Source organism: Arachis stenosperma, chromosome 10 (assembly GCF_014773155.1).
Source record: "Arachis stenosperma cultivar V10309 chromosome 10, arast.V10309.gnm1.PFL2, whole genome shotgun sequence".
In the NCBI taxonomy this organism is placed as follows: domain Eukaryota; kingdom Viridiplantae; phylum Streptophyta; class Magnoliopsida; order Fabales; family Fabaceae; genus Arachis; species Arachis stenosperma.
The window spans coordinates 130,490,850-130,513,490 of record NC_080386.1 but is presented as its reverse complement, the minus strand read 5'-3'; the positions used below and the strand labels follow the sequence as shown (position 1 = coordinate 130,513,490).

General features: G+C 36.2%; 4 protein-coding genes across 7 annotated transcripts; 2 read left to right on the top strand and 2 right to left on the bottom strand.

Annotated features, from left to right (window-relative positions):
• Window positions 1-636: 636 nt before the first annotated feature.
• LOC130958109 (probable carboxylesterase 11) lies at window positions 637-2,970 on the bottom strand. 2 transcript variants are annotated; one of them, XM_057885010.1, is made up of 3 exons: window positions 2,712-2,970; window positions 2,147-2,600; window positions 637-1,622 (listed from the first exon to the last, which is right to left on the bottom strand). In XM_057885010.1, the coding sequence occupies exons 1-3, from the start codon at window positions 2,968-2,970 to the stop codon at window positions 1,085-1,087; spliced, it is 1,251 nt and encodes a 416-aa protein (XP_057740993.1). In that variant the 3' UTR covers window positions 637-1,084. The 2 variants fall into 2 exon arrangements, with proteins under 2 accessions (XP_057740993.1, XP_057740992.1); XM_057885009.1 differs by having other exon boundaries at window positions 2,147-2,970.
• A 1,591-nt stretch (window positions 2,971-4,561) lies between these two features.
• On the top strand, window positions 4,562-11,543 carry LOC130955809 (peptidyl serine alpha-galactosyltransferase). Its single transcript, XM_057882783.1, has 8 exons — window positions 4,562-5,099; window positions 6,218-6,388; window positions 6,900-7,143; window positions 7,330-7,530; window positions 7,701-8,176; window positions 8,862-9,026; window positions 9,197-9,440; window positions 10,366-11,543. The coding sequence occupies exons 1-8, from the start codon at window positions 4,804-4,806 to the stop codon at window positions 11,056-11,058; spliced, it is 2,490 nt and encodes an 829-aa protein (XP_057738766.1). The 5' UTR covers window positions 4,562-4,803; the 3' UTR covers window positions 11,059-11,543.
• Window positions 11,544-12,798: 1,255 nt separating this feature from the next.
• Window positions 12,799-16,293, top strand: LOC130956163 (protein WVD2-like 7). Of its 2 annotated transcripts, none has more exons than XM_057883207.1 (9): window positions 12,799-12,988; window positions 13,521-14,102; window positions 14,238-14,621; window positions 14,696-14,754; window positions 14,841-14,915; window positions 15,166-15,241; window positions 15,373-15,435; window positions 15,542-15,652; window positions 15,920-16,293. In XM_057883207.1, exons 1-9 carry the CDS (start codon window positions 12,911-12,913, stop codon window positions 16,112-16,114), a joined length of 1,623 nt encoding a protein of 540 aa, XP_057739190.1. In that variant the 5' UTR covers window positions 12,799-12,910; the 3' UTR covers window positions 16,115-16,293. The 2 variants fall into 2 exon arrangements, with proteins under 2 accessions (XP_057739190.1, XP_057739189.1); XM_057883206.1 differs by having other exon boundaries at window positions 14,235-14,621.
• Window positions 16,294-17,678: 1,385 nt separating this feature from the next.
• Window positions 17,679-22,396, bottom strand: LOC130956236 (putative disease resistance RPP13-like protein 1). Of its 2 annotated transcripts, none has more exons than XM_057883284.1 (3): window positions 18,608-22,396; window positions 18,294-18,420; window positions 17,679-18,154 (listed from the first exon to the last, which is right to left on the bottom strand). In XM_057883284.1, the coding sequence occupies exon 1, from the start codon at window positions 22,291-22,293 to the stop codon at window positions 18,625-18,627; it is 3,669 nt and encodes a 1,222-aa protein (XP_057739267.1). In that variant the 5' UTR covers window positions 22,294-22,396; the 3' UTR covers window positions 17,679-18,154; window positions 18,294-18,420; window positions 18,608-18,624. The 2 variants fall into 2 exon arrangements, with proteins under 2 accessions (XP_057739267.1, XP_057739266.1); XM_057883283.1 differs by having other exon boundaries at window positions 17,681-18,154; window positions 18,294-18,430.
• Window positions 22,397-22,641: the final 245 nt, after the last annotated feature.

Genomic DNA, 22,641 nt, shown 5'->3' with positions numbered 1-22,641 from the left:
CATACTTCACTGAGTCACACTGGCTCCTCATTCCCTCAAATGCTTCCAATATTTTGAGATCAACAAGCCAAATTGGTTTGGCTTCGGCATGAAGATAATTATAAGTTTTAACCAGACTATCTCTTAATTCGCATTCAGATTCTGCCTTTGATACAGAATAAATAGATAGAAAGACAGAAATAGGAAGACAAAAATAAAGGCAGAGACATTTTTCTTTGACTCTACAACCAAACAAATTTTGGTATCTACTAACTCCATCTTTCTATCTTAGAGACAATATCCAAACATAGCTTTAAAGCTATATGAGAGGATCCTCTAATGGAGCTTCCAATGGTTCTTCTCACCAGAAACCAAGTGGTGGAAGCAGTGGGGCCAATTACCGCAACATATTTGTGATAATAGCCCAAGGAAATCATGTTAAGACCATAGCATATTTATAGTCGCAGTAGGACTTCAACAATTGTCTGTAGTGGAGGCAAAACATTGTGCCCAACAAAGCAAACTATGCAAGAACATGCTTTATTATTAAAGAAACTCGATACTTCATCTATGATCATCACTAAACCGTACCTCATGGGTAAAAAAGTCGTTTTAATCTGAACTCTAAATCCTATCGAGAAACAAGGACAACTCTTGTACAAAATTTAACTATGACCCACCATTACTACAAGGAGATTAGATAGAATAAGAAAATGGATTGGAGACTACATTGTCATACTTATGCTAAAGGAGCATTGCACTAAATTTTATACCCTTTATACCCTTCCATAAGATAGTACATCATAATACAGGGGAAAAATGAACTGGGTGGCTTCCAACTGTTGTGTGCATGAGATAAATGCATCTCACTGATTCAACTAATCCCACTCTCAGACAACTCTATCTTATAAAAAAGCACCAACAGGTGGATTGAACATAGAACCTGTCAACACCTAGGACGGCAGGACATAAGCATTAAAACAAATTAACTAATATGCCACCAAACCCCCAATTAATTTGGTAGCGCAAGGGATATCTAAAGCTAATTTCGAAAACAAGGTCAATATTTTCTCACTGATCAGCATCTTAATATGGGATATCATACTCAATACGAGAATTCGTGACCCCTAAGTGAGGTATATTTCTTGACCCAGATGGCGATGTCCTCAGCACAAGCCTGGGCCTCTGGGGTTTTGATAAGTACATCAAGCGTTGCAAATTCATGGACTGCATCTTTATACTCCAGAACAGGCGCATCAACATTCACTTTCCTGAGCTGCTCCGAGTAAGCGATGGCTCGGTCCCTCATCCAGTCAAGTTCCGCTACCACTGTCAATGTTGGAGGCATCAACTTCAAGGGAGGACCCCGGCCTGGGGCAAGGGGATTGGCTTCTGGATGGTCGAGGTTAAATTTTTCCTCGTTTAGGAAAAGTTTCCATGCTAACATACACATAGCCTTGTCATAAAAGTAAGACTTTGCCAACTTTATTTCAGAATGAGTGGGCACACTTCCAATGAAAAATGGATACATCAGGACCTGTGCTACCACCTTGACAGGGTCCAGAAGTTTGCCGGCTTCTACAGCTTTTCGAGCCACATAGTCGGCAATATTTGCACCACAACTCACACCTAGAAGAATACACCTGATTCAAAATAAAAGTGGAAAAAGTGGTTAAGCACCAAAGTAGCACAATGCATAACAACCTTCCAAGAGGAAACATGAAAGGAAGAAGTTAAAGTACAGAAACATGTCTTTGCTTCATTTTAACTATTCACAAATCACGTCTTCTTCATATATTTGGTTTAAGCTTCTCTGTTGTTGTAGACTAAGGGAGCATCTTATATTCTTATTACTAAGAAGTTCATAACTTGTTTAGAGACTATGATGTTCTAATAAAATATCATAATCATGTCTTGCTGTTCTGCTATCTGATTATAACTTGGTTAGACCTAAACAAGCAAATGTTAACTTAAATTTGCTGGCCAATCAGCATCTACATTTAAACGAAACAATCAATGATTACAAAGGAAGAAAATCACATCCTATAGTTCGCTGATAACTAGGATCCTATCATGTCAAATTTCAATACAGATAGCGAAATGCTTAAACAGAGCAATCTACAAGGGAAAAATCAATGTGATAAACTCAAGGAAAAAGAAAAGAAACCTCGATGGATTTGCATGAGCAGCGAGCCATGGCTCCACAACCGCAGCTCCAAACGAATCAACAATAGCCTTGTGAGCGTCCAACTTCCTAACCTCCATGGACCTGCTACACTCCGCCAAATTCGCCTGCTTCGCCAGCCAATTCAGAACCTTGAACCCGTCCTCGAATGCAGCCGGATACTGGTTCTCCGGCGCCAGCCGGTAACTCACCGCCACCACAATCGCATCGCACAGCTTTGCGATCCGCCGGCAGAACAAATCATTCGCCACCGAGTCACTACTCCCGCTCACCCAACCTCCTCCATGAAACTGCACAATCACCGGCAGCTTTCTCCGTCGGCCTCCCGGCGCCGGCGAGTATCCAAGATACCCTCCGCCACCGGATGCGGAGCTCAATCCCTCTCCGGTAGGGCCGAGGCTGTTCCGTCGAGGCTCCTCCCTCGGCGTCGCCCCCGCTCGCCGCGACGCGAGCGACGCCTTTTCGGCGCGGATTAATCCAGGTCCTGCCTGAGCTAATTTGTTTGTAGAGTCAGTTATAGATTTGAGATGGTGAGGCTTTGAACCGCGTGCAAGTTCGGGTTCGGCGAGTGCTGACTCGGGTAGGAATATTCGTACGGAGAGGGACGTGAAGGTGTCAATGTGAATGTCTTTGGTGGCGACGCCGTCGGAGAAGGATGGGTTTGCGGCTGCGACGGATTCGCCGGGCCTGGACGTGACTCCGAACGGGTCGGATTCTTGAAGCGAGTCTTGGATCCGATTCTGCAAACGCTGCTTCAATAGGAACTTGAAGAAGACGCTGTAGAGCTTCACCGCCACGGTCGGCATTTCCTTTTTCCCCCAACCCAAGTAACCGGAAAACGGAGGGGTATTCTGGGGATTTTGATTATCACGATAAATGCATGGGTTATTTATTACGATTAGTCTTGAAATTCATAAATTACGTGGGAATTAGGGGTCTTTGGTTGTTTTGATTTTGGTTCCCCTAGCTAATTGCTCGTTGTAATGTGAAGGTTGTTGAGATTGAATCATGGAATCGAGCACAATACAGAAACAATGCAGAGATAGAGATAGAAGGAGGTTGTCAATAACTCCTTAAAATGTTATGAATAATTATTATGAAAAATATTATTTTAATAACCAAAAATTATAGTAACAACTAACAAGTAGAGTAGTAGAGTGAATTCTCTAAATTGCCCTCTCAAAAAATTAAAAACACTCCATGCAGATTCTTCTTCTCATGCATGCAAATTCATCGTCTTCTCCATCCATAAACTCAAATTTAGTATTAAGATCAAAGTGACACCAACTATGGTAGGTAAAAACAGTAAAACACTGCGGCAACGCCAGCGTCCTATAGTGTTGTTCTTGTTGCTTAGTGTTAAAGAATGAACATTGCATTGACAAAAGTGTCTACCAGTAAGAAAAATAAACTACTGATAACAGAAATAATTTAGATTTTAAATGGTTAAATATACTAATAAATATATTTATTTCTTATAATATAATATTTTAAAGAATAATTATATAACAAGTTTAATTTATATTCTAATAAAATTTTATATGTCAAATCATTTAAAGATTTTTAATTAATAACTTTATATAAAAATATCTGAATATGAATTTTTATCTTAATTTTTTTGATTTAATAGAAAAATTAATTTATTGATGATTTAAAATTATGAAGTAATTTGATTAATTTTAAAATTAAGATACTAATATGATTACGATGTAAAAATTAAAGAAAAATAAATTTGTTATCTTAACTTTTTAGATGATTTAAGCCAAAGATATGGTTCAAGTCTAAGTGTATCAATTTATTAATTCCAACTAAGTGGACAAAATATGCTCTTCAGATTCATCCTTTCTGCAAAAGAGCCATTAAGATCAATATATGTAGTAACCGGTTATTAAGTTATTTTAGTAATTAAGTTTAATCAAATTAATTTATTAATTTAAAATTAATAATAAAAATAAAAAAATAAAAATAATGACATAAAAAATTAATTAGATTTAGTTATAAAAATAATATATAAAATATATACTCAAATATATTCTACTTATCTTTTGGTTATAAAAGAGAGCTTGTTTTAAACTTATGAGTTATGACGTTTGTGTTTGTTTTGGATTATGCAAATAACTTATTTAAAGTATTATAGATTGAATATCGTATTTATTTTCAATAATTTTCATTAAAATAATAATGTTTTATTTGGTATGTTAAATTATGAAATTCTTAGAATTTGTTTGACTCGCATTTATTTTTTATTATAATACTTTAAATAAATAAACTTCTATTTTCTATTTACAATTATTTTTAAAAAAATTATAGAAATCGAAAATAAAAATGCAAAAGTGACAAAAAGTTTCTTTGGCGATCGTATACTTGTTAATCTCACAGTATAGCCAGCGTTACCATTACCAACAACACGTTTTTCCAGATTCATAATAACAATAATTAATTACTACTATTGTAGATCGTAGGCAATTAATTGAACTCTTCAATTATTCAATACTTTATAGTAGCAAATTCAATACTATAAATACAAATCTCAACGCTTCAATTTTGACTTGACAACAAGAACAACAAGCCAGGCATGAAATCCAGATCTTCAAGCTTCAGGAAACACCAATTTCACATCTAGCTCAGAGGAGAAAACAATGGCGAGAGTGTTAATTGTTTCTTTGTTAGTGGGAATTGTGGTTTGCATTGGGTTTAGCGAAGCGGCGAGGAAGCATGAATGGAGGCTCCACACGCTGTTTTCTGTTGAGTGTCAGAACTACTTCGACTGGCAGACGGTTGGGCTCATGAACAGTTACAGGAAGGCCAAGCAGCCCGGGCCCATAACCCGTCTCCTGAGTTGTACGGATGAGGAGAAGAAGAACTATAGAGGGATGCATTTGGCGCCAACGTTTGAGGTTCCTTCTATGAGCAAGCATCCCAGAACTGGTGACTGGTAATCTTCTTTTTTTTCTGTTTTTGATGTGATGGTGTGATTAGTGGTAGAAGTTATCAAATCTAGTAGCTTTTGTAACGATCAATTAGTGTTCAACTTAAGTTCTGGTGGTGACTGGTAAAATTGATAACACTCAATTTTAGGTTACATTGGCAATCACTTTTTAGTGTTCAAATATATTAATTAAGCATTGTATTATTTCTTGATTAATAATGATACATATACTCTCCTGATTATCCTCGTAATTTCTGAACTAGAAAAATATTCAAATGCATTGAATAATTTGAAAACATCAGAAGGCATTTGGTTTGAAGTTGTTAGGAAGATGATTAGGAGGATGCATTTATTAGAGGATAAATCATTTCTGTTATTTCGTTCTTTTAGTATATGTATATGTTTGAGTTTAGAAGGTGAACCTTGGCACAACGAGAAGGATGATAAGGTTTTTGCCTTGTGACCTGAATGTAGATTGATTGATGTGGTTTGTTGAGAATGAATGCTAATGGTGCCGTTGACTTTAGTTTCTGATTGATTGGCCTATGTTGTTTAGTAGGACATCCTTTTTTTTTTTTTAACTCTGCAACAGTGTGTCGCATGTATAGTTGTGTGATAGCTGCTACTATTTTTCTTCTTTCTTAGGTATGTTTTATGTTGGGATGTGTATGTTCTTGAATGGATTGTGGGCTGCTGTGGTAGCTAAATTGTTCTTTTAAACTAAGGTAGAGATTTGTGTTTATAGAAGTTTTGATTGTAGAATTTCTACTTGTTGGTTTAAAAGTGCTTCAATGAGTAGTGACATCTTATGAGGTTTGTAAGAAGTTTGTTGATGTCTCTTCTGAGTGTTGAAACTCAGATCTCTAAGCTTACTCTTTTCAGCAATTAGTGAAGGGTCTTAGATAAGTATTGTTTGCTGATCTTGCTACATTGTCGATGTGTTTTTTTTGTTGTACTTTTGGTATTTTAGAAAAGTTTTGTGCTCTCTGCTATTCTCTGTTCAAGTGTTTTGAGTTTTATTGCTTCATTGTGCCGAATCAAACACATGCATACCTCCTTGCAAATGAAGAGTAATTCCTCTGTCATATGAGCATGAGATATTAACTCTTATGTCCGCTATTCAGGTACCCTGCAATAAACAAACCAGCTGGGGTTTTGCACTGGCTCAAACATAGTAAAGATGCAAAAAATGTTGATTGGGTTGTCATTCTGGATGCAGACATGATAATCAGAGGCCCAATTTTACCTTGGGAGCTTGGTGCAGAGAAAGGAAGACCTGTTGCCGCATATTATGGGTAATCACTAATTTCTTTTTCATTTCTCATTCAATATATTTACACCCTTTTCCCTTTAACAATGTGTTATGGAATTTTTATTCATAGTGTAAAATGGATTAAGCTTTACAGTAGGAGCACTTCCCTTCCTTGCCTTTAAATGTAAAATCAAAACTCACAAACTCACCCTTAATGATAATAAGAGTGTTAGAAGCTAGATAATACCTCCCACTACCAGTTGAACTATTTGTAGAAGAAGGATGATGATAATGGCATTGTGCGCCTTAACATGCGGCAGTACATATACTATGAAAATATTGGAGTTTGGGATGCCTAGGTATTTTATATGTATCTCATCTTTAACGTATCACATTAAGAGAATCAAAAGTTCAAAGTGCAAACTAGGGTGCTTTGCTTGAACCTATGAAATGCATTTAAGTATCTTGAAGCACAAAAAACTATAAATTTGTAGTGTGTTTCTTTCTCAGGCACTATCATTGAAACTTGCCATATTCCAAAATTCTTTCTTCAGGTACTTACGAGGTTGTGACAATATTTTGGCTCAACTGCATACGAAACACCCAGAACTTTGCGACAAAGTTGGTGGGCTTTTGGCCTTTCATATAGATGACCTCCGAGCTTTCGCACCATTGTGGCTTTCCAAAACAGAAGAAGTGAGGGAAGATAAGGCACACTGGGCAACAAACATAACTGGTGACATCTATGGGAAAGGATGGATCAGTGAGATGTATGGCTACTCTTTTGGTGCTGCTGAAGTGAGTCAAATTCATTGCCTTAAAATGATTGAATTAATTTTTTATTTTATTATATTTACTAAACTCTACTCAAACCATTTAGCACTCCATTTGTATTGCTTGACTATTCAACTTTTGCTGATTATTTTCTTTGCTTTCTTTTCTTCTTTCAATCTACACTGTTGGATTCCACCCTTCTGTTTACAGATAGGACTTCGGCACAAGATCAATGATAACTTGATGATCTACCCAGGTTATGTTCCTCGGGAGGGAATTGAACCGATTCTTCTTCACTATGGGCTTCCGTTTAGTGTAGGAAATTGGTCATTTAATAAATTGGCTCACCATGAAGATGGAATTGTTTATGAATGTGGCCGTCTTTTTCCAGAACCCCCTTATCCCAGGGAGGTATGTAAACAAGTATACTTATGGGAGGAAATTTATGTGTGGTGGTTTAACTAATAATAATAATAATAATGATAAATGCTTAGTGTTTTAGTTCTAATATACTGAATATACGGCACAATAAATTTAGCATTGGTTTCCCAAGTTTTGCTGAAACTAGAAGTTTCTTGCAGGTAAGGCAGATGGAACTTGACCCTAATCGAAGGCGAGGACTATTTCTAAGTATAGAGTGCATAAATATTATAAATGAGGGTCTTTTGCTGCAGCACGCAGCAAATGGTTGTCCAAAACCTACTTGGTCTAAATATTTGAACTTTTTGAAAAGCAAAGCCTTTGCTGAACTAACAAAGCCAAAATATCCAACTCCTGCTACTTTACAAATGATGGAGGATACCAAAGAAGATGACAATGCTCTTGATGCTGAGAAGCCGCATCCTAAAATTCATACTGTTTTTTCCACAGAATGTACCACATACTTTGATTGGCAGACAGTAGGACTTATGCATAGTTTCCGATTGAGTGGACAGCCAGGAAATATCACTAGACTTCTTAGCTGCACAGACGAAGACTTGAAGCAATATAAGGGTCATGATCTGGCTCCTACCCATTATGTTCCCTCTATGAGCCGACATCCATTAACAGGAGACTGGTAATTATGTGTCTCTGCTATTCAATTCAAGTTGTGCTGTTCTAACCTTTTCCCTGGTAGTTGCTTGTCATGTCTGAACTGATATTTACAGTTTGACTGACTTTGTTGGACGAAGTGATTATCATTAGTAGTTGCAAAATCAGGCATGGAACAAGCAAAGGATTAACTTTTGTGGTATAATTATTTTAAGGATACTAATTTAGATCAAATTCAATCTCTGTGGTTCATCACTATGACCAATGACTATCTTCAAATTCTAACTGAAACAATATATGCCATGACGAAGCTCATTATCTACATTAGTTTGCGTTTTTTTCCCCCTTTGTTTTTTTGGTTCAATTGTGTTTATTTCTCAGAAGTCAGCTATATGTGATCATTATATCAAAATTGTGCTTGATTTTGGTATTCTAAATTATGGTTTATGGATTATTCTATTATTGTTTCAGGATACCCTCAGATGTTGTCCAAATAATCTTCATATATTTATTTAATACTGCAGAACTGCTTAATCTTCGTGTTATATCAATTCATGTTTGATTTTGATTACCTAAATTATATACAAGATCTCTTGTGCCTCAACTCTTTATGTGCTGTTATTGAGAGCCTACCACTATTAAATGCTTCACTCGCCTGTATGATTTAGATTATAGGAAAAAAAACATGATTTTCTGTCTCTTTGTTTTAGGTATCCAGCAATTAATAAACCTGCTGCTGTACTTCACTGGCTTAACCATGCAAATATTGATGCTGAGTTCATAGTGATTCTTGATGCTGATATGATCTTGAGAGGCCCGATTACACCATGGGAATTCAAGGCTGCTCGTGGCCGTCCAGTTTCAACTCCCTATGAGTACGCTTGCCGAAGTTGATTTATGTTTATGGGATCTGTTAATTTTGTTTACCTGGAGATGCGATTTCGATGACTAGAGTTTGCATGAATCCATCCATATATGTTTCTCATGATGTCTGTTTCTCTTGCATCCTCGGGGTGACTTATTTACTTTTTCCTGTTATTGGTAGCTACCTCATTGGCTGTGACAACGAGCTTGCCAAATTGCACACTAGCCATCCTGAGGCTTGTGACAAGGTTGGTGGTGTAATCATTATGCACATAGATGATCTTCGGAAATTCGCTTTGCTATGGCTACATAAAACTGAGGAAGTCCGAGCTGATAGAGCTCATTATGCAAGAAATATAACAGGAGACATATATGAATCTGGTTGGATCAGTGAGATGTATGGCTACTCATTTGGAGCAGCCGAGGTATTTTCTCTTACCTTTTACATACTTTGTTATGCATACTCTACTGACCTGTTTATGCTTATGGGTTCCATAGTGTTACAAATACAACCTAAGGTCCAGCATCTCCTCCTTAAGCCTTTAAAGCATTAATCAATTCTGTAGCTTGGGTCTTGGCTAGAGATCATTTGCTATTGAGTAACTAAGATGCATATGAACACAAACGTTTTTGTTCGTCTTCTTTGAATTAGGTAGCTATTGCTCCTACATGTTTTGGCCACCAACCACACAATTTCAAAAATTCAGTAGTAGCTTCTTTGAATCTATAAATATAAGCATAGCTTTTGCGATCATGTTTACTTTTGTTGTTTTCTGCAAACACTAGCGAAGACCAATCTGGTAGAACAAACATGAATCGAACTTACGTTTGGTTTTTTAGATAGCCAAAATAGAGTTAGCATATGTAATTGCTTACACACGTGGTTTAGAATTAATTAGGGGGAGTGAATATTGCAACAACTAATTCAAACAAACTCACTCATTCTTAGGGAAAAGTGTTTGATAATTTCAAACAAATGATGGTGGCAGACTTCGAAACAAAGCTATTATTGAGTGGCGATTGACTTAAGGGTGTTCCGTCATGCATCTAGATGCGAATAACTAGCATAAGACAAGTAGATAAATGGTATATTATTTATTAGAAAACCATTCTTGATCTGTGAACCCTACACCTAACAGGTGAAGTTTTTTGGAGAACTGGTCATTGTCATGATTTTAGAGCCTCTATAGTCAAAGTCCTGGATTGAAATGAGTCATTTTGTTACCTATCATTCTGCTTTATGTCTTTCTCTCCAATGGCATGTCGTGTTATGTATTGCATGCTTTGTAATTACTTCCTTTCTAGTATGAAGAAACTTCACCGCTATAACCAGTAATGTTATTGATGCAGCTAAAATTGAAGCATACTGTAAACAATGAGATACTGATATACCCAGGATATGTACCTGCACCGGGGGTCAAGTATCGAGTTTTTCACTATGGGTTACGTTTTGGTACTGGGAATTGGAGTTTTGACAAGGCAGATTGGCGGGACGTTGACATGGTCAACAGATGCTGGGCCAAGTTTCCAGACCCACCAGATCTATCGACACTAGATCGAGCCAATGAGGATGGTTTTCAGCGTGATCTGCTGAGCATTGAATGTGCAAAAACACTGAATGAAGCACTGACTTTGCATCATGAGAGAAGATGCCCCAATGCAAATTCTTTATCCCCACCAAAAGAGGAACAAAGAACAGAAGAAAGCGGCATGTCAAGGAAATTTGGCATTGTAGATGAAAGTACTGATTCAATAAGCAATCATATCTCAGTAAATCATTCTGAGCAACTGAGAAAGGATTCTGAGGATTTGGATAGTGTTCCAAAAGATGAGATGCCAAGCTCTTTCAGATTTTGGGTGATATTCCTATGGGCCTTTTCCGGATGTGGCTTCGTTGTTGTCGTTTATATGGTGTATTCAGGTCATAAAAGAAGAGGATCAAGGGCAAAACCCCATAGAACACGGAGAAGAAGTGTTCATACAGGATTCATGGAAATGAACGGTCGTGACCGACATAGCCGTGGCCTCGACGTACCTCTGTAACATTCTGATCCTTTTCTTTCCCATATTGTAATGCCGGGTGGTCAGAATTTGATTGGGAGTTCAAATTGAAGGATTAGTAGGCATGTTCCTTGACTGAGCCTATATTGTTCATTCCTACAAAGCAAGCAAGCAATATTGATTGTTGACCATCCAAGAGGCCTCCCATTTGATGTTTTCTTTGGACATTAATGATTGAGAAAGTTTACAGGGAGAAACTAATATTCTGTTATTGAATTTGAGAGTGCTTGTATTATTTTTGTACCCAAAATTGATAAGATGTAACGTTAGTAATGTAGAGAAAGTGACTGAAGCATGCACCTTCAAGTTCAACTTGGGTGATCATGCAGAATAGGTGAGTGAGAGTATGTATACATTTCACTTTTTCTTTATGCCTTGGGATACAAAGGCATTTTGAGCTCTGACATAGTATTATACTTTTCCCATTGAAGAACTCACCTTGTATCATTTATGTAACATTTTCCACCTCTCTTACTGTTCTCCCATCTATTTTAATTCCTCATATTATTTTCTTCCTTCTCCTAATCGATGCTGCTTAGTGGAAAATACTGTGTCCCTATCCCCATTATTCATCCATCTATCCCTTGATTGTTATCTCCAAAAATAACTAGAGTACCACGTATTAGAAAAGTTTAAACATTATATTATAAAATAATAAATAGGACAACGAAAGCATCCCTTGAAGAGTTGAAGATGCTACATATGCATCAATTCTAGCAACAATTATTCAGAAAATTCTCAAATGTTTCTCTAAAATTAATGTTAAACTGTGATATCTTATTATATATCATTTTTACATCTTCTTTCAACCAAAATTGACATTGTTATTTTATAATAGGAAAATTCAACAGAAAAAAAAAATCATGTACAATGAACATATGTTTTAAAAAAATTTAGTAAACATTTTTATTCTTTACTCGATTCTATTTTTTAGCAAAACATTTTTTTTGTCCCACTTAAAAAAATGACTAGAATTTATTCTCGTAATATTCCATCTCATTACCATTCAACTCTAGCAAATCATCCACACTACAAACTCCTTCTAGTACATATGCATCAAAATGGCTTATATATTATTTTCAAATTACCAACTATAGACATCCATAGATAAATTAGTCAATATCCTAAGCTAGTTATTTTCACCAAGGCGATGTTGCAACTAACTGTGGTTCAGCATGTTACATCTTAACCTTCTACAACTTTGACACTTTGTAGTTGCCACCAACTTTCTCTTAAAACCCTTTTAATACGAGGCTTGAAAAAATGTTACATCCATATCAAAGAACTCTCTTCCTAGGTTGAAAAGTTGAACCACAACAACATTTTTTATTTGAATTGAAGGCAAGCTTCACCAAATTCAAACATAGCCGTTATAGAGAATATTTTTTTTACAATTATTTTTTTAATTGTCTTATTTCTCAAATATGTGGGCCCAAACTTGGGCTCCTCTTCCAACCGTTTTGTTAGTGGGCCCTACACATATACTTTGCAAACTTGTAAAAAAGTTTACACACTACGCTCTCACTGCACATCTTGTTTTTAATTAATTAATTTTTTTTTATAATATGTTAAAGTTGTGTCAGCTTTTCCACATCGTATTGGACACAGAATGCCTTTATTATTTTGAATTTCAAATTTGAATGTGTACAAAACAAACGGCCACATTAGCATAAAAATATTAATAGAAGAATAATACTACTAACATTAACATGGTGAATCACATCATATATCATCATAGTAATATTAATTATGATTATAATTTGTTATTGTTAGTGGTAAAGTTTGGACCTTTCTCAGGTTATAGTTATTACGTTGCGTAGTGAAACTGAAAAACATGGGGGACTCAACTTGTCTCATGCAAATGCAACAACCATTCTGTTATGCTTCTGGGATTATCAATGAAGCCAATGAGGTTAATTCAAGAACTTGTCTCATATTATACTCTCATGCTTTAGTTTTAGCTGGTGTTAGTTTCTTATTTCACTAACTGCTTGCAGATTTTGTCTTAGTTTCTTTGTTTTTTGGATAATTTAGGGTGCAATTGATCAAGAATAAACCGCTTATTCTTTTGCTATTTTGACTGTTTTCTTTGTTTTCCTTTTTTTAACCTAAATTTTTCCTTAAATTTTCACTTGAATGCATGTGATTTTGAAAGAATGGGAACAAAAGATGAAAATTTCTAATTCGAGCTGGTATTCATTTCTTTTCTCATTATATGAACTGCTTGAAATTGCAAATCTTTGCTTAGGAACCCTATATCTGATTTTTCATGGACCATGAATTTTGCTTACTATTTTTTTTGTTAATCATTTGATGAGTTAGGTTTTCACATGCATGATATTATTGGGTGCAATTAATCATGAAAACTTGAAAAGACATTGTTTTTTTTCTTCTCTATGTTGTATGAAGGTGTTTTACCTTGAAAAAACTGTGAAACTTTTCAGAGAAACCCGATTCATGCATTGGGGCAATCATCAGTTTCCTTTGGGAGGTTCATGTCAGAGTCTCTTGCATGGGAGAAATGGTCAAGCTTCTCTCACAACCGCTACGTCGAAGAGGCAGAGAGGTTCTCAAGGCCTGGCTCAGTTGCTCAGAAGAAGGCCTTCTTTGAAGCTCACTACAAGAAACTCGCCGCTCAAAAGGCGGCTGCAGCAGCATTGCTCGAACAAGCAAACAATGCTGCTCCACAAAACAATAATGAAGATGAGCATGTCGACGAAGTTGCAAACAATGATGTTGCACAAAACAATGCTATTGATGATAATTCAGAGAGAAGAAGTTCAAGCACTAGATTGGTTGTCAAAGAAGAACAAGATTCCATTATCAGTGCCAATGGGAATTACTCAGTTTCGGATTTAGAGGCAAGTAGTACTATTTTGCCTCAAAGTAACAAGGTAAAAGAAGCTGTGTCAAAGATGGAAGAAGAACCTTTGGTTGGGAATTCAATGAAGATTGAATTGCAAAGCCAAAATGAAGATGCTGAAAAGATCCTTGAAACAACTCCAATTATGACACCATTACTGAAGGTGGTTATTGATATTACTTTCTTGGTTCACAATGTTTGTCCTTTTAGAAAATTTAATCTTAGTGTTTTATTCTTTGGTTTGATTGTTTAAGAATCAAGATCATAACATTGATTTAATATTTGATTATTTCAGCAGGGTTCAAGATATGATCAAGAAATTTTGCCTTCAGTTAGCAAGAAGAAACCACCAGTTTCTTCCTTCAAATTGCTAAAGAGCAATGCAACCTCCAAAGTTGCTTCTACACCAATCAAATCAACAGCGACTACTCTTTCTTCAAAGAGAGATAACTGTAATATTGCTGCTACCCCAACTAGCAGCAGCAACAAGCATGCTTCATTACTAAGCTCTGCTGATAAAAGAAGATCTACTCCTTACAAATCGGTCAATTTTACGCCTATTAGAGAACTTAATAGATTGACTGCATCAGTCATGAAGAAATTTGAAAGTGCAAGAGCTAGTGCTGGTTCCTCAAAGGCTTCAAAGGATGCATCATTAACTCCTCTAAGAACACCAACTATGGTATGTCAGATTCTTTGCCATATCTTTCACAATCTATATTTCTATGATGTTAAAGTGTTGTTTTTTAAATGCAGGCTTATAAGAAGGAAATGCAGATGCATTCTGCATTGACCCCATTAACAGAAAAGAAAAGGTACCTAATTCTAGTAAGTTGTTAATTATGATGTAAAACTGTTTTTATATCCTGATTCGGTGCATTTGAGTTTTGTTAAACCATAGGAACAAAACTCCTCTTGATTTATCAAGCACAGGCAAAAATACAGCCAGCTCTAAATGGCGCTTGCTCTCAACAGAGTAAGTCATTTCCACTCTGATTGAAGGTGTTATAAGATTTTTCATTGTGCTATATGGATTTGGATTGTTTCTATGTTCAAATGTTATCCATGCCAGACATAATGTAGAGTTTGTCAATAGTTGAAACATGCTATCTTTAGTTTCAAGGACCACAAATTTACATAACCTAGCTCTGGCTTAAAGAAGTTTTATGGCTTTTGTGAATACTCTTCTTTACATTAGTATTTACAATGTTTCTACTTGAATGCAGAAATAAAATGAGATCCCCAATGATATCCTCACCTTTCAGCTTGAGGACAGAAGAAAGGGCTGCAAGAAGAAAGAAGGTTCTGCCATCAATCAAATTTAGTTTGTTATCAGCTTTAATTAACCTTATTACAAATAAAAATGAGAATTAATTAACTGAGTTACTAAATTACTTGCCTTTCCTTTCTCTATTGATCTAAATCAATTTCAGAAACTTGAAGAAAAGTTCAATGCCAATGAGGCACAAAAAGTGCAACTTCATACAAAACTCAAGGTTGGTTGACAAATAAAATTTAATACCAAGTGTCTGTTACTATGAACAATATCTAGTTCCTCAGTTCAGTTTAAGCACCAAATCATTCAATCCCCTCATTTTGCAGGAAAAAGCAGAGACAGAGATCAGAAAACTTCGCCAAAGTTTTTGCTTCAAAGCAAGGCCACTACCTGATTTTTACAAGGAAAGGAAAGAATCAAACAAGGAGACACAGAAGGTATCTTAAACTGTTTGCAATAATAATATAATCTTCATTCCCATTTTCTCCTCAAGCTTTGTTTGGTTAACAATATTGTTCTTAATCTCCATGCAGTTCCGGATAATTGAGTCCTTATAAAATTTGATTTGGTTCTTAGAACAACAAAATTCTGTTTTCTGTCCTATTTTCTCTTTCATTTTCACAAGATCCTGAAAATGAAAATAGAAAATAAAAACGCAAACCAAACACACTCTTAATTTTTCTAATTGTAATTTATACTTTCAGGATCCACAGATACAATCTGAATCAAGAAAGGCTACTCCTCATAGTCAGAGACCTTACAATGGCAGTGGCACCATCAAGAACTTCCAGGAAAAGACTCAGCGCCGCACCTTTGCTCATCATCTGAGTACTACTCTTGAGAATACATCACCAAATATTCAACAAGGAAACCTCAAGAATAGGAATCACAAACAATGATCATGCTTCATGATGTAGCAGATGAAAGATCAGTTTGAACTTGTAAATGTAGCTTGAAGGAAATGCACCACATTAGGCACCATTTGTTCTCTGTTGTATTCTTGGTATATAACACAACATTAGTAACCAACTCTGACTGTTGTTCTTCCTTTTGTTTTTTGTACCCTCAATATATTCAATTGAGCTATTCTTACAATCCTTTTTTCGTTCTCTTTATAATTTGGAAAGAATAAGAAAGTAAAAATATCTAATGAATCACACTGTATACTTTAGAACTTATTCATGCACACTAGCTAATTAAGTAATTTGATACGGAAGTACTTTTTGGTCCTTTATCAATAAAAATACAGTTAGACGAAATTCATAATTCGGAATTACATTGCATCATTTAAAAAACTGCACTTTACTCGAGCTTTCTCTGTGAAAATACTCTCCATCCGATCCTAACCTAAATTAATGTGATTAATAGCTAATGCAACATTTTAATTTATAGGTTATTAGTTTTAATCAATATTACAAATTAAATAAAAGTATCAAAAATAGTTTTCTATATGATATAATATTTATGGAATTTTTGCAACATAAAACCGTAGCTTAGTGATTTTGAACATCATGCAAAATAATAATAATAATAATAATAATAATAATAATAATAATAATAATAAATTTCCACTACTTGTATTGTACATGTTATATTTTGAAATATCTATCTATCTATTATAATATGTAAAAACTAAAAAGAGATGCAAATAGTGTTTAGTGTTTACAGTGAGTAAATAATACGTTTAAACAGTTGGTTGATGCATTGGTAATATATTCCTATTTTTAATTGCTTCTCTTCTTTGATGGTTTGAGGTGGAAACTTTCAGCTTTTCTTGATTCTCAAAAATTTTAGTGCTACTATTCAACTGTTCACGTATCATAAAGTGGGATAAACATAGTTGTTGCTGCATTATTGACTAATTTTTGTTATTTTTCTAACAAAACATGCAATTCTTAATCAACAATGCATAAGAAAATAGAGAAAAAAACAAATCTTAGACCATAGGTTTAACCGTTTATGGGTGCAAAACAACTAATCTCATTCCTCCAATATATAAATTCCAAGCAAGGTAATTCAACAATATTTATAGCATGTGATACATGTAAAGAAAATTTTTTAAATCCCAAAAAACAAAATACATGCATTCAGAAGAGATTAGAGTGGCTATGGATGAATTAAACACCAATAATAAGGAGCTGCTGTCAACTCATGGAGAAGGTTAGCGAATGCAAGTGGACAGATGATGGCATTCTTCAAGATTATCTTCATCATCATCATCTTAATTCATTCCCTTTTCATTGTTTAACCACTTAAATATTCTGCATTGCCTATACTTTTCATTTGTGAATCTTTGCCACTCTTATTTCACTACAAGTAAAACCTTCCAGACCATGAACATGAGAGTCTCAATCTTGAAAAGCGTAGGTTCAGAAAAACAAACAAGGTATTATTTTACAATGCAATGGTTATGTGACACAGTGACAGAATATGTTGACCTGATTTCTCTTGATAAGGTTTTGAATTAGTCCAATTAGTTCATAGCCACCAATCAATATCCCATTAACTAAAGCAAAACTAAATTTATCTGCTAAACTTTAGTTCATGCGCCTGAAATTTATTATAAGATGGTTTGGAAGAATTTGAGTGTAACATACACATGAACCGAAATTCAAAAGGTAAATAAGGACAATAATCAATATCTTTTTTTTGGTGACTGGACAAAAATCAATATGAAAATGATCAATATTATGAAGGCAATGAAAGTGGACTTCCGGTATTCTTCTGGTGCTTCCTTGCAAACTGGAACGGCTGGACCCACTCTTCACGTGGCTCTCCATGTCATTGAGTTGCTTACCTTGTGATTGGACCAAAACAGGCATGTCCAAGAACAGTTGATGAAGTTCATTGGGGCTCCTCTCTGTATCAATGAGTGTGTCATGCCACTCTTGAATCTCTTGGATTGTGTCCATTATTGTCCCTGGTTGCTAAGTTGCTTTCTGCAAGAAAGTTTTAACCACCACATACAAATTTTCATATTTTGAGTAATCAAAGTTATTCCAACATTATAAAGTAGATATTCCTTCTCAGGTAATATGCAAATTTTCATGAAATGATTTGAAGTTCAGCCATCCATACCACTTTTATCATCAGGTTTCTTAACCACTTATATGAAAGCAATCATGGTGAGAATTCCATTCTCTGTTTTCTACCCTTATCTCCTGAAGAACCTTCCTCTGTTGCAGTTATTATGATTGTCTTGTTTCTGAGAATTCCTGTGAGTATTAGAATGATTGAATATTATGGATGCATCAAAAGCAAAATCGTAACTGCACAAGTTATCTCTTGTTGGAAAAGCTGTATGAATGATACAAGACATTAATAACAATGAAGAATGAAAAACCAGTGACTGGGCAACACAGAATAACGTTGTGTGATACAGAAAGAATTACCTGTTGAAGTTGTTGGATTACCAAATCCATCTGAAATCAACTTGAATGGCGGGGATGTGGGAAATTTTGGGCCAAACCTGCGGGTCCTTCATCTCACACTGTTTCCCCAGCAAAGGGCTTTCAGAGATGCTGAGTCGTAACAGAGAGGCAGGCAGCTTTTCTCCGTCAATGTTCTCCAAATTGTAACATTCATAAATACATAATTGTTGGAGGGAGATGAGGTGGGCAAGTCCCTTGCATTCCAACATCTCCACACTTTTAATGCGATCCAGTGTGAGAGACTCAAGGGTGGCAGGCAACCAACCTTCCTTAGGGAGACACTTCACACTCTCATATTCACCTTTAATATAAAGATGAGTAAGCCCATCAAACTGCGATGCTACACAGCTGAGTTGTTTCTCGCAGTAGCTGATGGTAAGATCTCTCAAGCAACGATGTGGATCCCCTGTAGCCGACAAATCAATCTCTGGGCAACCAAGTAATGAGAGATGTTCAAGCTGAGGTGATGCCATCCATAGCGTCTGCAGGGATTTCAAACTCCCACAATTATTTATCTCTAAAGAACGGAGACATGAAAGAGAGCGTGACACCACGAGATACTCTATCTTTTCACACTCGCTGATTTCAACATGCACGAGATTTGGGAAGGAATCTAGCGAGAAGGATGTAACCGAATCACAACTGTTCTGTATCCTTAGTTTATGCAATGAGTGGTGTTGGCCTTCCATTTCGAATTCTAATTTCTTGCAATACAATATCGTCAGCTCTTGTAGGGATGCCGGAATACTACTCACTGGAAACAATAGGTGGGATGAACAACCTGAGATGGATAAAGATGTGAGGCAAGTGAGTTTGGTTTGCGTAATGGCCTCCATCACCGACTTCACTTGATGCTTTCCTTTAATTGATAGATTATCCAGCAAAGCAGGTAGCTCCCCAATTCTCACTTCATTGCTTCCTTCTATGCGTAAACAGGTAATCGCAGGAGCTCTTGGAACACAACAACTGAGCCGCTTGCAATTCTGAATACTAAGAACTTCCAAAGATGGTAGTTGATTTGGCAAATCTCCTCTCAACATGGGACAATTCATTATGATAAGCTTCCTAAGTCGAGGAAATGCATTGAACTCCAACGAACGCCATTCCTCCCAGCAAGGCATTGACTCAAATCTAAGAGTTTCAAGAATTGGAAATGGAGTCTCCAGACAAGATTCATCATTTCGGTAAAACTCAGCGCCCACAATAGCAAGCCTTTCAAACTCTGAAATTTCCAGGCGCTTCAAAGAGGGCAACTGTCCAAGTGAAGGAAGCATACAACAATTCTTAAAATAACCCGACAAAAGACTGCCGAGTGTTATTTGGGTGATGTTGTGGTAAGAACAATGTCCCAACCAATCTGGAAATGTTGTACCCCTGTAACCCCAAATTTTTAGTTGTTTCAAATTAATATGAGGTCGTAACTCTTGAAGTATATCTCTTTCAATTTGGGAATCAACTATATTCTCGTATTTATTTGTCGACCACTTCAAGATCAAAGATTCAATACCATCCTTATCAAACATTCTTGCCTCCAAAGCTTCCCTGCTATTGACCACATTCTCCAATTTGTCAATCAAAATTCTTTGGTGTAGATTTGCAAGTGCTCCCAATTCATTAATCTTGTTTCCTTTACGCTCCCCAACAACATAGTTGCTTAAAACCTGCAAACTTGTCAATTTGCTCATGCCTTCCGGCATCTCATGCAAACCAGTCCCCCTAATATCAAGGTAACGCAAATTTGTAAGATCTTTCATGCCAACAGGAAGGGCGATTAGTTTCCAACATTCAAACAGTTTCAATGTCTGTAAATTGTATAAGTTACAAAGTGTATCGGGCAATGTCATGATGCGGGTGTGAGACAAATCCAAGTAACGCAAATGAATCAACTCGCCTATTGAATCAGACAATGACTCAAGAGGAAAGCCCTTGAATGATAAAGCCCTCAGGTACTTCAACTTTGACAACAAGATACAAGGTGCATTTTCCATCTTAAATGGAATCAGGAAATTCAAATTGATTTCAAGAAATGTCCTTGTATGTTTTACTCGGTCACAAACTTCCAAAAGTTTTGAGATTGGATAATTGCCTTTGGCATTATGTGACAAACGGCGAGTTTTAATATCAACCTCAACTGCGTTCTCAAGCTCTTCAGCTCTGAAATAGAATTCTCCAGCAAATATCATTGCCAAATCATGCACCAGATCATGCATCACAAACTTGTTTTCACGAATCTTATGAGGTTGGAAAAATGATCTCGCAATCAATTCATCAAAATATTCATCACCAACTTCTTCTGGAGTCTTTTTTCCTGCTGGTTGCAAAAAATTCTCTGCCATCCATAGTAATATCAATTCGCCTTTGCTAAATTCATAGTCTTTGGGATACAAAGAACAATAAACAAAGCACTCCTTTAAATACGAAGGAAGATAGTAATAACTGATTCTTAACGCAGGAACAACCTTTATCTTATCATCGGAGAGTTCCCAGATCTCACTCTTCAATAAATGATTCCAATACTTGATATCAGAATTTCCACGCAATAAGCCTCCAAGGGCTTGAGCTGCCAAGGGCAATCCATCACACTTCTTTACGAGATCTCGGCCGACTTTTTTCAAGGTTGGATTCTCCATAGAAACAGTTGAGAGACGTGCGTGTTTTGAAAACACTAACCAACAATCTTCCTCAGACAATAAGCTCAATTCATATGGTGAAACAGTTTGCACCACAGAAGCTACTCTTTTACTTCTAGTAGTTATGAGAATTTTACTTCCCTTAACTCCTTTTCGAAAAGGTTTTAGAAGTTTATCCCAATCTTCGCAACTTTCACTCCATACATCGTCCAAGACAACAAAGAACTTTTTCCTTGACAACTTTTCTTTTAAATCATGCTGAAGCAAATTCAAATCCGTCAAGCTGCAAAAACTTGAAGTTATTGCCTCAATTATAGTCTTGGTGACCTTGAAAACATCAAACTCTTCTGACACACAAATCCAAGCTTGAAAATCAAAATTCTCCTTCACTTTGTCATCCTGGTAAACAAATTGAGCCAAAGTAGTCTTTCCTATTCCACCCATGCCAACAATGGGAATCACAGATACATCACTATGACCACCAGTAGCATCAACACTATCATCATCCAACAACAGTTTTACTATGGCCTCCTTGTCTTCTTCCCTGCCACATACATCAGATGTTTCAACTAGAGATGTAGTGATCCTCCATGACATGTTCTCCTTAGGAATCTCTCTCAGACCAAGAGTGTCTTTTTGAATCACAAGAGACTCTATCCTATCAATGACTTCCTCCATCCTGTTTGCTACATCCCTATCTTGCAAATTGAGAAAACGAGAGAGGAAGGTACCTGGTTCCTTCTGAGTGGCAGCTTTGGTGAAGACTTCATCGAGCAAGTCATCAGCAACATACATGGCATCTTTGAGACTATCAAGCCAGTTCTTGACAGGTCTCTCCTTGATCTGCTTCTGCTCAGCATCGATGAGAAAGGCTTGAACAGCATAGATATTAGTCTTCAACCTTTCAATCAGGTTCTGAGTAAGCTTCTTCCCTTTGATCCAGTTAACAACTTCAGGGGAGGACATCCTGTCGAAAACAACACTAAGAACGGAAGATAAAACAGCTTCAGCAGCCATGTTTCTGAAGAGAAGTGATGAGATCTGAAGGAACAGATGGTAAGCAAGGGGTTGACTGGTGGTTGACTGGTTGTAGTAGTTTGTGGTAGTGCCTTAACTGTGATCTGTGTTGAGTAGTTAAATAAATGTGTTAGGTGTTGAATATTTTTGTAATAAAATAAAATGACTTCATGCTCTTATTGGTCCTCGACAGATTGTCACATGGCATCCTGTATAGTTTTGATCCATTCACATGTCATATGATATTATACTAAGATTTGCGTATCTATGATTCAAATTTATCTAAATAATCATGTTGTTAAATATTAAATAAAACTATTTGTGTAATAAAGTTTAAACTTTAAACAA

Coding starts and splice junctions, on each gene's coding strand:
- LOC130956236 (XM_057883284.1), bottom strand. CDS start 22,293: ATGGCTGCTGAAGCTGTTTTATCTTCCGTTCTTAGTGTTGTTTTCGAC.
- LOC130955809 (XM_057882783.1), top strand. CDS start 4,804: ATGGCGAGAGTGTTAATTGTTTCTTTGTTAGTGGGAATTGTGGTTTGC. Junction 5,100..6,217: donor CATCCCAGAACTGGTGACTG/GTAATCTTCTTT, acceptor TCCGCTATTCAG/GTACCCTGCAATAAACAAAC. Junction 9,441..10,365: donor ACTCATTTGGAGCAGCCGAG/GTATTTTCTCTT, acceptor TTATTGATGCAG/CTAAAATTGAAGCATACTGT.
- LOC130956163 (XM_057883206.1), top strand. CDS start 12,911: ATGGGGGACTCAACTTGTCTCATGCAAATGCAACAACCATTCTGTTAT. Junction 14,622..14,695: donor CTCTAAGAACACCAACTATG/GTATGTCAGATT, acceptor TTTTAAATGCAG/GCTTATAAGAAGGAAATGCA. Junction 15,242..15,372: donor GGGCTGCAAGAAGAAAGAAG/GTTCTGCCATCA, acceptor AATCAATTTCAG/AAACTTGAAGAAAAGTTCAA.
- LOC130958109 (XM_057885009.1), bottom strand. CDS start 2,970: ATGCCGACCGTGGCGGTGAAGCTCTACAGCGTCTTCTTCAAGTTCCTA. Junction 1,623..2,146: donor GCTCATGCAAATCCATCGAG/GTTTCTTTTCTT, acceptor ATTTTGAATCAG/GTGTATTCTTCTAGGTGTGA.